This window comes from Equus asinus, chromosome 4 (genome assembly GCF_041296235.1).
Source record: "Equus asinus isolate D_3611 breed Donkey chromosome 4, EquAss-T2T_v2, whole genome shotgun sequence".
NCBI lineage: Eukaryota > Metazoa > Chordata > Mammalia > Perissodactyla > Equidae > Equus > Equus asinus.
In genome coordinates, this window is record NC_091793.1 from 71,006,528 (window position 1) to 71,023,376 (window position 16,849).

The window sequence follows — 16,849 nt, forward strand, 5'->3', positions numbered from 1 at the left end:
GTGAAGGAAGCACAGTGGCAGGTGACAGCTTTCTGCAGTCACAGGACCGCACTGAAGCTGCCAGCTGATGAGGTTGCTGGTGCAAAGTGGCAGGTGACTGTCTCACTTGGGGGAATGCCCGTGCGGGGCAAACCTGGGTAGTGCTGGGTCCACACTGGAGAGCCTGCGTCCGTGCCAGCCTGGCCTCTGTAACAGGTGCAAGGAACTCTGGGAAACAGGCACTGGCTTTCTGGTCACTCTCTTCTCCAGGGCCCTGCACTACATTTGTGCTTTTGACAAGGTCCTTCGGAGGTCTGCACGGGGACCTTTGGAGCCACAGTCCTGTGGGCCTCAAATCTGTTGTAGATTTTGGGGTCCTGCATACGGCTTTCTTTGGAGTAGATTCTGTGGCAAACACAGTTTTCAAACTTAATCAGATTTGACCTTGTCTGAGGTTTCTTTTGGTCCTAAGATTCTCTACTGTGGGACCCCACGCATCTACCCCGACAGGTGGGCCCCCCCGTCCAATTCCCTTTGACAGCAGGGATCTCTTCAGGAGCGCTCCCCCAATCTCCCACCCCTTGCTAAAGGGGCAGGAGCCCAACAGAGAGGCCCACAGAGGTGGCCACACATCCAGGGGTCTGCTGTGTGCCTGGCCCTGCACAGACTCTGGGCACGTGCTAGTTCATTTCCACTTCACAGTATCCCTCTGATGTGGGTCCTGTCACTACCCTCATTTTACAGATGGGGAAACTGAGGCACAGGAAGTATAAGTGAATCAGCAGGGGGTACAGACTTGGCCATGGTGTTGGCTGCAGCCTCAGTGCCATCCACAATGACCCCATGGCCTTTGGCCCAGGTCCATCTGCCTCCTGTGGCCTGTTCCCCTTATCTTTACCACTACCATCTGAGGGTATCAGCACAGGCTGCTTTAGCAAAAATGCCGAAGACTGAGGCCTTAAACAGACGTTGATTTCTCACAGTTCTGGGGCTGGAAAGTCCAAGATCAAGGCACCAGCAGGTCTGGTGTCTGGCGAGGGCCCCCTTCCTGGTTTATAGATGGCTCTCTTCTCACTGTGACCTCATGTGGTAGAAGGGGTGAGGGAGTTCTCTGGGTCCCTTTTATAAGGGCATTAATTCATTCACGAGGGCTCCACCCTCATGACCTGAGCACCTCCCACAGGCCCCACCTCCTGATACCATCACATCAGGCATTAGGGTCTCAACATGTGAATTTGAGGGGACGTAAATATTCAGTCCATAGCAGAGTGGACAGATCCCAGGTCTGCCCTGGTATCCATGCGGCAAGGGCCATGTGGCACTCGAGTCTGGCCTCTCCTGATGGCGTTGGCTCACGCACACTGCTGGCCCCTAGAGTATGCACTTCTCTCTGCATCCCTGCCCCCTGCCCCCCAAGACCAGCCTCAGGGCCCTGCCTCCACATGGACTGACTTGTCCTGGCCCCAGCCCAGTTCTCTCTCTCTCTCTGTTTCCAGCAGCTATTTTGTCAAGCAACACCTTCTTGGAAAGGGCAGCCTGCCGCTCTGGGGTGGGCGGTGTGCGCTGGCGGGCCCAGCTGAGGCCCTGGTCCTGCCAAGCTCCGTGTGGGGGCAGGTCTGACAACGCGAGCGGCCTGGGCCTCAGCCGCCGGACACCAGCCAGCTTGTGGTGTTGGAATTTCCTGTCTGATTTTAATTTCCCCCCTCTTTTTTTCTCCCACAAGTGAGACAGAAACGCTTTTTTAATTGCATGCTGTGGAGTGCCATTCAGGATATTATTATTCTTATTAAGTGCTTCCTGTGGGTGGTGCCTGGGCATCAGGAGGGGCCTCTGGAAGCAGCCTGTCTTGGGGCTTATTACGGGGAATAATAGCGCTATTTGCATAAGGCCTGGAGGCCGACCTGCCTGGCCACTGGGGAGGAGGCTCTCCTGGACTCTTCTGTACTTTCACGCCTCCTGGCTCTGAGGCTTTGACTGTTACTTTGTCCTGCTGGGAGAGGACTTGGCCGTCTGAGTATACAAGTCTGAAGGGTTGACCTTTGACACTGTCCAAGTCTCAGAGTGGACTGAGGCCACCACAAGCAGAGGGAGGAATGGACACGTGCCGACTCCTGCGGCTTCTCCCGGCCCTGGCATGCGCCTTCGAGCTGGCCACGTGGAAAAGCACCCTCTTCTGGGTCCCTTCAGAGCCCCCATTCTTCATGAGGCTCAGGCCATTTGTCGCTGCTCGTCAGAAGCCATGGTAAATGGGACAGTGTCACCAGGATATGAATGTCACACCCAGGGCTGTCTCTCTCATCAGCTGTGTTGAGTTTCTCTAACTCCAAACACTCTCCAGCTAGCATGATGGATAGTAGGCATGGATGTGCAAAGTAATCTCTTCTCACTGACCAGTGCCAGCAGGAGCTCTGGTGCAACAGCAGGTGCTAGAAACGTAAAATGGGTACGATAGGGCCGCAGTTCTGCCAGTCAGGTTCCTGACAAGCCTTGTCAGCACCACCTGGTCACTTGTTATAAATGCAGATTCTCAGGCCTGTCCCAGGCCCACTGAAGCCAGAACTCTGAGGATGGGGTCCAGTGGTATTTTAACCAAGCCTGCAGGTAATTCTTGGGTCTGAGGAGCGCTGATGTTAGTGCCTGGTAGGTGCTCCGTCGTGTGCCTCTTACGTGTAGCACAGCATTTAATCCCTGGGAAGAGGTTTTCCTAATCCTGCATGTACAGGAGAGGCCACATGGCTTGGGCCAGGATTCACACTGCACGGCTCCATTCCAGGGCACAGTTGAGTCCTCTGGACTCTGTCCACACTGCCTCTGAGACTGAAGAACCTGTCATCCTCCCCATTTCTTCCAGTGCTCCAAGTCCTGGCCCATTCAGCACCCAGCTCCAAAATCGCCTCTTCCAGGGAGCCTTCCTGGCTGCCCTGGGCCCCAGAAATCTCTCTTCCCTGACTCTGAGGCCGTCCTGGCAGGCTGTGTTGCATGGACCCCGCTGAGTCACGTAGGGTCAGGCGCTCCAGCTTTGCAGGCGGCCTCCACAGAGGTGCCCCTAGTGCACTTCCTGGGGGCACGAATTGTGCCTCTTGTTCTCTGGGGCCTCCAGAGTACTTGAGCAGGGTCCTTCTACATCTGCTGAGTCGGGGAAGCCATAGGTGGGCCAGCAGGCCATGGGTGTGACTTCATCCTTGGGCTGTGGTGGGCAGGGGTTTGAGAGCCCTGCCCTGGGTGATGGGCAGTCCCACTGTGGATTCTGGAGAAAGCCAAGGTGCTGGGCCTGGTGGAGCCCACAGCCTGTGCAGATCAAGGCCATGTTAGAGGGGCCACGTGTCTAACTACATCACGTCCCTAGGTCAGACCTGTGCAGCTGAAGGAGGAGCATCTGGTCTCTCTGAGCTGGCGCCGTCATTTCTGGTATCTTCTGGGAAGCCTTTAGCTCTGCCTTCCCTGAGGAGCAGGCCTGGGATCTCCATAGGATCAGAGAGCGGGAAGAGTCACGCACTGTGGGATTCATGACGAGCCCAGCTGCAACGGCTGCAACACAACCTTAGCCGTGCAGACAATGACCAGTGTCCATCACAGCTGAAGGGCTGGCTGATCTTCAGGGTTCATCCGGGCACAACATCAAGGTGCCATCGCCATCCCTTCCCTGCACGATTAACGTTTTTCAGTGTACAAAGCCTCTTCACATCCCATTCCCATTCCCTCATGGTTTAGTTGACCACATGAGGCCTTCAGAGTGGAATTGAGAGCACCAATCTCTCTCTCTATTGGGGTGGGAGGGTCCTCCCCAGAGGTGCACTTGTCTGGGCCATCGATCCCCCCTCACTTCTCAGAGGGGAGAGCTGGGTTCAGTTTAAGGAAATTGCATCATAAAAGGGATACCATCCTCTGAACCACTGCCCTTCAGCACATGGGAGGTGTCCCCCACCTGCGACCCAGTCACGTGCTCTTCTGCCTCGGGCCTCTTTTGCCTCTGACTTTCTGGGAGCTGAGTTACTGCTGCAGCACAGGGGGATGTGGCTGAAGGCAGACGAGGAGGGGATGCAGTTTTTATTAAACCCATCTTTTGAACAAAATTCGTAACGATGTTCACCAGGCCACCTGTGAGTCCCCTTACCTGTTCGTTTTGTCCTGGCTGATGCAGGCACAGACACCAGCGAAAGAACAGTGGAGTTCAGAGTAGCTGCCCTGGGCCTCCTGTGGATGGGCCATGCAGGAATAGGGGTTGGCCAGCAGGGACTAATTTGTAGAGGACCTTTCCTGCAAAGCCCAGAGGCCGTGACCTGTCATCTCTGCCCGTCCCCGCTCTGTGACACAGCGAGTCAGGGAGCACCAAGTCTGCATGGAGTGCACATGTGGCGGGGGATGCCACATCTGAGTTCCTGTCTGATGCATCTCGGTGTCCCTTACACCAGGGATGAGGGAGAGGGCCCCGTCATGGCCGTAGCACTGGGCCCCTTGTTCATGTCTGCCCCGAGGTTCACCGCAGTGGGAAGGGAACCACACTGACTGAGTTCCTGCTCTGTGCAGACACTGCAAATCTGCTGCACCATAGTCCACTCTGGTGTCCTTGGTATTTTATAGATGAAGACACTGAAGCTCAGAGCTCTTGTCACTTGCTGGCAAATGACAAAACTGGGGTTCACACCCAGGTGTGTCTGGGTTTATGGCTCACATGCTTCCTACTCCTATTCCAAGCACCTTAGACCAGGGGGACAGGTTGTCCCCCTTAGGACTGTCATGTGTCTGTTGTGCAGCCCAGGAGCAAGGCAAATTTCAATCCAGCTGTAAAGTTCACCATGCTTGACTTCAAGCCTGCCTGGCTGCCGTGTCTTCTCCCCTCCACACTGGCACCTTCCTTCTCCAAAGATCCAGATGTCTTGCTGCCTGGATCCTTCTGCTGAGGGAAAGTGACCTGGTAAGTCATCTGCACTTCCATGTAAATTTGCTTCCATGACTTTCCCAAGATCTGTTTGCTTTTAAGAAAAATAATGAAACAGTTACGCTGGATATTACTTAGGATGCAAGGAATCATAGGGGAAAGGAATACGATCAAGTAGCATTAACAGGGAATCCCAAGCAGAGCCCCTCCTAGTGCGAGAGAAACTGGGGCCAAGAAGCTCTTTCCTGGTCCCCCAGAGCTGTACCAAATTGGAATGCCTCCATTTCAGCGTACCAGAGACCACCTGGAGCCCATCAAGTGTCCGTGATGCAGCCACGGCACCAGCCTCCTGTGCGGTGACCCCAGGGCACGGGCCAGCTGCCCAAGCAGGATGGGGATCCATGTCCTGCCCTGGCCCCGACCTCCCTCCCAGGCCCCACGGGCTGCACTGAGATGGGTTGGTGCCTCATCGTAACTCACACCCGTATCATGCCAGAACCAGGCCTCCTTCCAGAGATAGCTGCCTGCACCTTCCTTCGGCCGGTGCCAGGGCAAGGCAGCTCTTCTCGAGGAAGCCCTACTCTTCCCTGGTCCCAGGCCCAGAGTACACTCACGTGCTCCAAGCTAATTCCCTCCTGCAGTGTTGATGGGAATGATCACAGTGTCTGGAGACCATGCTAATCTCTAGGGACAGGACAGCCCAGAGGGCTAGGCACCCCCATCACGTCCAGTGTCTCCTGGGGGATGGTTGCTTCCACCTTGCATGCCCCTCCAGCCGTGGGCCAGCCTCTCGGGCTCTCTCTGAACCTAGTCCTCAGGGCAGCACCTCCGAGTTGTAGCAACACATGACTTCATCCAAGGAGAATTCCTCCGGTGCTGATGAGGCTGCCCGGTCATGTTTTGATGACCCAGTTTTCCCGATTCTTTGTCCGAACTCTCTGCTGACCCCTGCCCCATCCTCTCCCACACTGATTCACTGGAGTTGTTATTACCAGGGCATTAACTAGAGACGGCTTCCAGGGGCCAGCCCTTCTCGCCACCTCTCCAGGGCCCTGCTCACTCCCACAGCAAGGACACGGCCGATGCAAATGTCCCCTCACCCTAGGACCACCAGCCAAGGAGCATTTGGCTTTTAAACCTTAGCAGAGAAATTCTGGAGTTTAACAACAACAAAAAAGCCATCATGCACCATCCTCAGCTTCTCAGCCTGTTGGGGTTTCTGTGTGGGATCAAAAGCAAATGTGCATTTTTTTCGGGGGTGGGGGGTGATCCATAGAAAATTCCAATCTCAGAGTTTCTTCCTCAGAAACTTGAAAAGAGAGCCATTTCTTTGAAATGGCATATGGTGTGTGTGTGTTTTCTCCCTCTGCCGGAAGGACATGATTTAGTTTGGATTTTTATTTAACTTAAAAAAAGAGCCCACAATGAAAACAATGTGTGGAAGGATCTCATTCGGTGTGTCCCTTGACAGCAGCTCTTGTTCTTGATGTTTCTCTTCGTGTTCCTCGGGTACTGCTGACGGCTCTAGACGGACTGATTCTTGCAGGAGTCCACAGTGGAATTTCCCCCTCCCTCGACCCGGCCAAGAGGCTCTGAGCAAAGCATACATCTCGGAATGTTTCCATCGGGGGTGTGTGGGTACCACCCGTGCTGCTCTGCACAGGTCCGGAGACCTCAGATGAGCCAGGCGCAACCTTCATCCCTCAGTTTACCTGGGGTGCAAAGTTGGTCCAGAGACAGTTTGGGGGGGTAGGGGCTGATGTCCTACAAGTAGGCTCAGGTGACTGGGCCTGGGGCTGGTGGGCTGTGTGGATTTAGAGGGGCCACTGGATCAGTGAGTTGTACAAATAGGCCATGTGGAAATTAATAAAAGAAACCTTAACTAAATAGGAGTCAGAAAGGCCTATAGGGGGAGCCCTATATATATATATATATATATATATATATATATAGGGTATGACACCCCATCACACATCATCAAGTACACCAAGCAGGAAGTGACAGACACTTGCATCTTAGAAGACCTAAAACTGCTTTACTACATAAGGAAGATTTCTCTCCCCACCCAGCAACAGCCCAGCTAATGAGAAACACCGCAGCTCGGCCAATGAGAAACACTACAGTTCAGCCAATGAGAAACACCGCAGCTCAGCCAATGAGAAACACTGCAGCTCAGCCAATGAGAAACACTGCAGCTCAGCCAATGAGAAACCGCAGCTCAGCCAATGAGAAACACCGCAGCTCAGCCAATGAGAAACACTGCAGCTCAACCAATGAGAAACACTGCAGCTCAGCCAATGAGAAACACCGCAGCTCAGCCAATGAGAAACACCGCAGCTCAGCCAATGAGAAACACTGCAGCTCAGCCAATGAGAAACCGCAGCTCAGCCAATGAGAAACACCGCAGCTCAGCCAATGAGAAACTCTGCAGCTCAACCAATGAGAAACTCTGCAGCTCAGCCAATGAGAAGCCATTGCCACCCTAACTTATTACTTTCCCCCAGTAGGCCTTTGTTTGGAACAGCCCCACCCTACTCCTTCTGAATAAAAGCAGCCCCTCTCCTTTGTTTTCTGGAGTTGCCCATGGTTTGCCGTAGTGTGCATATCCCAAATTGCAATTCTTTTGGCTATTCCCTAATAAACTTGTTTTGAGGATAAAATAACAGGCAAATTTGCTTTTTAAGTTGACAGCCATAACGATGAAACTGTGCCTGTGCCCAGACAGAATCCCTTCTGTGAGCTGCTCGGGGATCCCTCCTCAAACCTCAGTGTGTCACTGGCTGGGGAAAGTGTGTCTCTTTCCTGGGAGAGCGAGTGGCCATTCACAAGCAGCGGGATAGTCCTGCTGGGAAGGAACGTAGAGCTCATCTAATCCCCATTGTACAGAGGGTTAATGAGAAACCCAGAGAGGGGACATCATTTCCCCAAAGTGCCAGGGCTGCCTAGTGGCAGGGCCAGTCTGGGGCTCCTGGCCAATGCACACCCCTGCCCGACACAACCTGAGTGTACTCGTGTGGCCTTTTGAAAAGTTTCATCACAGCATGTGATGTCTGCTCAGGAGCCCTCAGGGGCTTCACAAATCTCCCAGAGAAAAGACCCCAAAATCCTTTGCACAGCCCTCCCGGTTCACAGGACCCTTTCTCCTGTCTCCCCACCTCCATCCCGTGCTTCAGCCACATTTGCCTTCCTGCTGAAGTGCCGAGGTCTCTCCACCTTGGTCCCCACCCGAGGTCTCCCCGGGCCTTTGCACCTGCTGTTCCCCTGGCCTGGCACACCCTCTCCTCCAGAAAGCCCTGGCTTACTCATGCATTGTCCAAGTCCCCTCCCTGCTCCCTTATTCACTTGGTTTCTTTCTTAGCTTCATCACTTTCTGACATTATGTTATAAATGCACTTGCTGGTCTGTTCGCCACTTGTCTGCTCTCCCTTAGGGAAGCTCTATGGCTCTATGAGGGCAGTGGTGCAGGCTGCGTTTGCATTATGCTGCTCCCAGGACCTACGACGGTGCCTGCTACATAGCAAGCACCTGATACAAGGCAGATAAATGAATGACTGAATGAAAGAATGACTGTTCCTACAGTGACCGCTGCCCAGACTTAGCCCCACTGGGGTGAATGGACTGGGTCGCCTCTCAGAGAGTGGGCAGAGGGATCTGGACATTGGGTCCCCAGATTAGACTCCTTGCTCCTGCTAGCTGATCAGAGGCATGTCCATTCATCCTGGGCCAACACTGGGTGCTGCCATGTTGGAACAGAAGTGCTCAGAGGCCGTATTTGCTGAGGGCCTGCTGTGTGCTGTGTGCTGGGCTGGGCTCTGGGAAACCACATGGGGCTCCCAGTGAGGGGGAGCGAATGAAACCACAGTCACAAACTGCCTAGTCCGTGCTCTCCTAGAAGTAGAGGCAGACCACGTGGAGATAAAAATGGCGATAAGAACAGGGTTGATGGTAAAACTGAATGAGGTGTCCTAAGCAGATACCCGTGAGACGCAGCTGTCGGTAAAGATGAGCGCCCGCCGCGCTTCCCCTCCCTGACCCGGGCGGGGACTCTGCCACACTCAAGCTGCTGGCTGCCTGACACATCAACGCCTGGATGGGAGGAACTGCTAACATGTGTTCCCAGACTCCTTTAGAGGATGCCAAAGGGGTGAGGGTGAGAGGTGCGGGGATGTGGCCAGAGCCCCTGCTGCCTGCTCATTCCGTGGGTGTAAGCCGTCTGGGGAGCAGTAGGGCTGCGGGAAGAGAAAGCCACTTCCCCTGGTGACCTCCACAGCCTTCACCCCAGGGACCTGGCCAAAGGCAGGGAGCAGGCCCAGCTGCAGCAGGACTCTGTGGGTGGCTGGCCTGATGCTTCTTCCTGGAAGCCCCAGGCTCCTCCTCCCCCAAAGCATGCGGTGCATGTGCACGTGAACACACGCGCACACACACACAGCGTCAGAGCCACCTCCGTTTCATGTTTGCCTGGTAAACTACCGTGAGCCCTTCATTCCTGTAGATTTGATAGTTCTTTAGACCTGGATGAAATTGCGTTAATCCTGCTCAGAGCAACATCTCTGCTCACAGCTGGTGAGACAGGGGCCAAGTCGGGGTCGGGTGGGTCTGAGCTCTGATTGCATTAGGGGACCCCCTTCAACCTCTGCATGTGCAACCTTGGAGGGAAAAGGAGCACACCACTGTGCTGGGGGATGGTCAATGGGAAGACCAGGAATTCTGGGGTGAATGCAGCCTGGGCTTGCTGTGAAGACCCAGGAGTTGATATTTGCCAAGCGCCTAGAACAGGGCCCGGCACTGTGAGTGCATTTGTTAAATACAGTATGAAGCAAGGTGGGGATGGGAGGACCCCAGGGGTCACCCTTGCACCCAGGAGGTGTCTCTGGGTGTTCATTTGGGCTGGGCAGAGGGAAAAGCCCACAACCAGCTGTCCAGGGCCTTGGATTCTCCTCCTGGCTCTGTCGTTTTCCAGCCTCATGACTTTGGGCTGAAATCACCCTTGGCCTCCATTTCCTCATCTGTGAAATGGGTGCAGTAACACCTACCCTGGCTGCCTCAGGGGGCTTTCGGTTGTGCTGAAACATTCAGAAATACACAAAAGCAAACCAGGTTAATTTTGTCAGCAATCTGGGTCTGCCTGGCCACGTTAAAAAAAAATCATAAAGCCCCTTTCCTGCCCCTCTGGGGAGACGAACACTGCTTCCCTGCCGACTCCCCTGGGGGTTCAGGGGCGGCCTTTTTGTCTCCCATGTGCAAGCAGGCCAGCACTGGCCTTTCCCCCTCCCCAGGGTTTGCAGGGAGCGGTGAGCAACTTGTCCCATGCCCCACAGCTAGGAAATGGTGTATGCATAGTTTGGTTACGGACAGTGGGGCTCCAAATACTATCGTCATATAATTGTCATTGTCAGTAGTGAGACTTATGGAGCACTTCCTCTGTGTGTAGGCGTGGGCTCAGCACCTCCCACGGGAACTTTTTATCTTCGTAGCAACCACGAAGGTGGTTATTGGGATCCATTTTCCGGTGGACAAACGGGGATGTGGAGAGATAAAGAGGCTGCTCAAAGCCACACACTGGTGATAGCAGATTTGCCCTCGGGGTCTCTGACTCCCAGAGGCTTCTGGTCATCCTCTGCTGCTGCCAGAGTCACAGCTGCAGGCCCAGCCTCACCCCTCAGAAGACACGGGCCTCAGGGGTGAGGGCACTTGCTCCAGTAATCACCGTCTCCTGAAGGGCCCCACCAGAGGAATGGGACAGCACACGTGTGTTGTGTCCCACAGCCAATTCCCCTTTGAGCCCAAGAATTGTTGAGTCTGGGTTTGGCAAGTTGATTTGATCAGGGTGAGAAAATTTGCTAGCTTTGTTCCTAGTCCCCATGGACATTCCCAGTATTGTGGAATTACGAAGATAAAATTGAACAAGTAAAAATTAAGGTTAAAATGTCAGGAGAAAAGCCTCCTGTTAAGAATTCATAGCGTTCAACCCAAGTGTCCGGTGGCAGATGAATGGAAAACCAAAATGTCATATATCCATACAGTGAATATTATTCAACCTTGAAAAAGGAAATTCTGACACAGGCTACAATGGATGAAGCTTGGGGACAGTATGCTAAATGAAATAAGCCAGTCACAAGAGGACAAATACTGTATGATTCCACTCATATGAGGTTCCTAGAGCAGTCATGTTCATAGAGACAGAAAGTAGGATGGTGGCTGCGGGGGTGAGAGGGGAGGGCTGGGGAGTTGGTGTTCAGTGGGTACAGGGTTTCAGTTGGGGAAAATGAAGAGAGTTCTGGGGATGGATGGCGGTAGCATAACAATGTACTTAAGCCACTGAACTTTGCTTAAAAATGGTTAAAATGGTAAATTTTATGTTACTTATATTTTACCACAATAAAAAAAAGAATTCATGGTGTTTAGAATACAGACCAGAACCTGTTTGCACAGAAACAGCAGCGTTATTCATATGCGTTTATGACGGTAGGCCTGGCGCTCAGCTGACCTGTGCTCACATGAAACGAACCCAGCCCCATTTCTTTAGACGCTTCAGCCATTCAGACCCGACGCTGATCCCCGCTGGCCCATGGCTGTCAGCCTGAGTGAGAGTTGACTGAGAAATCTCCACTTCTTAGCCCTTTTCCCAGTCTAACTACTTTTTAAAGAGCCTTGTTTTCCTAAAGCCTATAATTATGTTTGCCTCTAAGGTACCCAGGAGTTTTTTTTTAATAAGCAAAGAGCATCCTACAATTATGCTGATTTGTTGAGGGCAGGCCAAGTGCAGACAGGAGGCTCACTCACCTCTGGAAACCCATGCTCACCTGTCGGTGTTTGCATCTTAGAGGCCCCCGCCAGTGCACTTGGGGTCAGTAATTAATATTAAGAGCTGGAGAATTAACAGACCCACGTAGGTGCCCTCTGTATGCCACCAACAGGACGGGGCAGGCAGCGCGGTGGGATCTGGCCTTCCTGAGGCTGGCCGCAGCTGGGAGCGGGCCCTGGCTTCACAGATGGTTCTAGGTAAACATTTCCAGCTTGTGTAACTGCAGCGGCGTCCACATGCCGTAACCCAGGGCTGCTGGAGCCACACGCCGCCAAGGCCGGGATGGGCAGAAGCCTGTCGGCTCTGTCAGCCCTGATTTGTGGCCGAGCCTGTAATCTCCCCGAGTTCAAAGAGCGCTTAGCTGCTTGTCTTTGTCAAGAGCGCGGTTGGGGATCTTTTATGTGAAAGATGTAGGATTCTGGGGCTGACTTTGATTATTTATTCATCCCCCTTCGTGGGTGTGTGATAGCCGGGCACCAGCGAGGCCCCTGTCCTGACTGCTCTTGCTCTGAAATTCATTGAGCTTTAAAGTCCTTTGAAAATTGCTTTTCCAAGGAGGGGAAAGTTTCTAAACTCCTGTTTTTCTCCCCTCCGCAGTGCCGCAGCATCTCTTGCCACCGTTTCATGCTCCCTTACCGATTGACATGAGACACCAGGAAGGAAGGTACCATTACGAGCCTCACTCGGTCCATGGCGTGCACGGGTAAGTTCTGCCCTCTGCCCGCCGCCCCGGCGTGCTGTCTCCTGCCACTGGGGAGCCCGGCTGGCAGCCTCGGCCCCCTCTGCTGACTCTGTCTTTCCTTTTGGAGTTCCTGATCTGCATCGTCCCGAGTGGACAGTCGCCTCTGCACCCGCGAGTGCACTGACACGGGACCATGAGTGAATGTGTGGCTGGGATGCGAGCATCCAGCTCCTCTCTGGTTACCTAAGAAGGAAGCGTCTTGTATATCACCACCTCCGAGGCTGCAGGCTGTCCTGCTGTGGCCACATAAGTGCCTTGAAGCTCTTCACCCGCCCTTTACTCCCATGCAGTGGGAGTCGTCTCCAGGCCAAAGGTCCCATGTCAGTACGGTGACCTTAGTTACATGTTGTCGCAGCATAATAATTCATAGTGCCCCTTTCACTCTCACAAGTGTCCCAGTTTGGATAGTAAATTATAGGGTCACTGTACTGATAAGGGCAAGCTCAAAGTTGTACTTTGTGGCTTCTTCCTACTGCCTGCCACACTCCTGGGTAGAAGGGGTGTGTCACCAGTGCTGTCTCACTGTGCCAAAGCCCACCTCTCTTCATTCTCATCTGGACTTGGAAGCTCATGGCTGATGTTACTTTTCTCGGTCTTTATCAGTCAAAGGCTCACCTCCTTGCTACCCCATCTGTTCTGCTTCTCGAAGAGAGGCCGAAACCTTTGCCTCACTCCCAACACCTCCACTGCTGCCCACACCTGCCTCAGAGGGAACCTACTGTGGAGGATCAGCTGGCCCCCTCTTGACCCAGCCTCCTCACCTGTCCAGGCCACCACATGCGCCTGTGCCTGAGCCCCTGCTGCCCAGGCTGCCTGGGATGCCTCCTCCTCCTGGCCACCTGCTCCTGATCCTCTGAGCCTCAGTGCAGGAGCCGCCTCCTCCTGGGGGCACTGGGATCCCCCACGCTGGGTGGGCCCTTCCTGGATTCTCACCGCACTGGCACGCCAGAATGATCTGTTGTCACACGTCCGCCCAGCAGGCTCTGAGCTTCCGGCTCATTTCCGCATTGACAATGGGTGACACATAATAGGTGCACGATCAGTGTTTGCTGAGTGGAGACCCCTCCCCACGCAATCCCCCTGTTGAAGACAAACCCTCTGCTCTCCCAGCTCCTGTTTGAATGAAGTCAGGACATACTTGCCGAGCACGCGCTGTATGCAAAGCCAAGTACCACGCCTGATCAGGAGGCAGGTGACTAACAAGGTGTCCCAGCCCTCAGGTGGCTCCTATTTCTGGGTACTCATTGCCTCCAAGACAGAGTAAATCTGGGACTTTTATTTTCTTTTTAAAAATATCTTTAACTTTGAAAAAATTTCAGACATATAAAAACAGTTGCAAAAATAGTACGGAGATTTCCAGTGTGCCCTTCACCGAGTTCCTCGAATGTTCCCGTCTTACATAACCAAAGACTGATACCGTGCTGTTAAGTAACTCAGAAATCTTACCCAAATTTGGCCATTGCCTGCTGGTGTCTTTTTTCCTGTTCGGGACGCAGCCTTGCGTTTGGTTGTCCTATCTCTAGTCATCTTTAATCCAGTGGCTCAGTCTCTCTTGTCTTTGACGACCTTGACACTTAGGAGGACAGGCCAGTCACTGTATAAAATGACCCCGATTTGGGTTTGCCTGATGTGGCCTCATGATTAAATTCAGATTATGCATCTTGGAGAATAAACCATAAAAGTGTTGTGCCCTCCCTAGTGCATGTCAGGGGACCCATGGTGTCACATTTCTCGTCACTGGAGATTGCTCAGTTAAGGTGAGGTCTGCTGGGTTTCTCCTCTTTAAAGTTGGTCCCTTTGGAATTAGTAAGTATCTTGTGGGGTACCACTTTGATAATGTGTAAATATCCTGTTTCTCATCGTATTTTCACCCCCTAACTCTAACATCCATCCATGGTTCTTGCCAAAAATAGTCATTGCTAGTGTTTGCCAAATAGTGATTTTCTATTTCCTTCATTCCTTCCAGATTAATCCATAGGAATTCTACTGTCAGGAAGAGCTATCCCTTCTCCTCATTTCTTTATTTATATTTGGTTGGTTATTTATGTCAAATAAATATGCAGATATTCCTGTTATTCTATGATTATACTCTATTGTTATCGCTATTTATTTTCTTGTTCAAATCATCCCAGGTTCGGGCGTTGGGAGTCCCTTCAAGCTGTCCTCTGTGTGCTTTCAACGTGTTGGGGCTTCTCATTTTACTGCTGTGCCTGTAGCGGGTTCTCATTTGACTGGGCCCTGCTGCTGGCAGCCTGTGTCCACCTGGCAGGTAGTGGGCCCGCCTCACGGAGACCACAGCTCCGGCAGCTTCTGGAAGGCACATACGTTTGGAGCCCATGAGTAACCCAAAAATTGCTCTGTTGGTGGCCTCTGAGAATCATGGGAGAATCAAGGGATCTGAGTCCCCATTTGGAAGGGGATTGGAATTGCTGATGTTCTGCTCTCGAGAAGTGTTTGGCTGGTTCAGCGACACAGATCCTGGGCACAGCAGGGCTACAGTGAAGTGCTCCCTTCAGGGGCCAGTGCTGGTCTCGACGTGGGCAGTGCTAAGAGCTCCCTGGGGGGAGTCCACGCAGGTCTGTCTCTGCAGATGAATGTCCTGGCTCACCTCTCCCCACATCCCCAGGAGCTGTGACAGCTGTAAGAAGACCCACCATTGACCACTGCCGTTTCTCACGGTAGCTGTGACCTTGTCCACAGGTTCTGTTGCAAACCCTTCCTGTGTTTCATCTCACTTAATCCTCTTGCCCCTATAAGATGGGCATTTTGTGCCATCCCCATTTTACAGATGAAGGAACTGAGGCAGCACAGAGAGGTTAAATAACATAACCCACTTAGGGAGGGGGAGAATTAGGAATCTACTTACTGTTCCCTGAGCCCAGGCCCTCAGCCGCGTGCTGACCTGTCTCTTGGGAGCACATGTCTGACCACAGGTCCCCTGGATGGTCCCAGCTGATTCCTCTTGAAAGCACATACAGCCCTTTGTTAGGGAACCACCCCCTGAGTTAGTGGTTCCCCAAACCTTCGGACTGGCAGCATCAGCGTCCCCTGGGAGCCTGTTAGGAATGCAGGTTCTCGGGTCCCAGCACAGACCTGCTGAATCAGAGACTGGGGCAGGGCCCCTATCTGGCCGTGCTGCTGCAGGCCCAGACTGGAGACGCTCTGGCTGAAGGCAGGGCCTTGTCACTGGAGGAGGGGCCCTCAGTGCCGTCCCTCCCTGGGCCAGTGGACAACTGGGGCCAGGAGGCCGCCCCTCTTTTCTATTCCCCAGCTCTGGGCTGGACGCGGGTCAGGTCCCCTCTCTGGATCTGCTTCCTTCCTGGCTCGTGCGGGGCGAGGCGTAGGCACAGCACCTGCAGAAGTAGAAAGTGATGACGGCAGGCAGCAGGCAAGGTCCGGCACCTGTGGAAATGGCCTTGTCACTGCAGCCTGCGTGGCTCTGTCACTAGACCTGAGACCTGCGGGCAGTGTATTCGTTTCCTGTTCTGCTGTGACAAATTACCTCAAATTTAGAACAATACAGACTTACTCTCATGTAGTTCTGGAGGCCAGAAGCCGGCAGTAGGTCTTGTGGGCCTAAAACCCCAGTGCTGGCGGGGCTGGTTCCCTCTGGAGGCTCCACGAGAGAATCTATTTCCTGACTTTTCCAGCCTCTGGAGGCCTCCTGCCATCCTTGGCTCGTGACCCCTACCTCCCCTCACGTGGCCTTTCTTCCCCTGCTCTGTCCTCACGTCACCTCCTCCTCTTCTGGAATTTTCTCCCTCTGCCTCTCTTATCAGGACACTCGGATTGCTTTAGGGGCCCATCCGGAGAATCCAGCATAATCCTCCTGTCTCAAGATCCTTAACTCAGTCACGTCTGCAGAGGCCCTTTTCCTGTAGAAGGTGACATTCATGGGTACCAGGGATGGGGACATGGACATCTCTGGGGGTGACCATTCAGCTTGTCTGGGGTCACTGAGCCCCACCGGCAAGTCTGGCATCAGGCAGGAGAATGCAATCAGGAGTGTGAGTCTTGGTGCCGGCCCGCAGCAGGCCAGCTCTGCGCTGGAGCCTGGTTGCTGTCTTGGTTCACCTCCCTGATGCCCTGCGAGATGAGATTGTAACCTGCATCTTACAGATGCAGATGCTGCGGCTCAGAGAAGTGGACCGGCCTGCAAGTGTCGGCCTTGCCAAGGGGTGTGCTAACTTCTGCTCGAGGGTCGAGGAGCCCAGGCTCCACTCCCCAGCCAAGGAGGGGCTAGTCTAGTTAACAACAGTGATGGGCAGCAGCGCTGTGTTCCCAGAGCCCTGTGTCCCACTGGGCTGGGCTTCCAGCGGCCCCACGTTATCCTCAGGACAGTTATCCCTACTGGGACCACAGGGGGACCAGGCGAGGGCTGCAGGGCTGGCCTCGGGCTCTGGAAAGCCCATACTTTCTCCCACCCCCCAGTGCCCCAGGAGGG

General features: G+C 53.6%; 1 protein-coding gene across 9 annotated transcripts in view; it reads left to right on the forward strand.

Moving 5' to 3' along the window:
• The window catches only part of GLI2 (GLI family zinc finger 2), a 252,502-nt gene that overhangs the window by 178,702 nt on the left and 56,951 nt on the right, over positions 1-16,849 (forward strand). For all 9 annotated transcript variants that reach the window (XM_070507496.1, XM_070507498.1, XM_070507495.1 and 6 more), the window contains one exon: positions 12,261-12,366. In XM_070507496.1, coding sequence (XP_070363597.1) covers positions 12,261-12,366 — 106 coding nt within the window. The remainder of the gene's footprint in view (positions 1-12,260; positions 12,367-16,849) is intronic.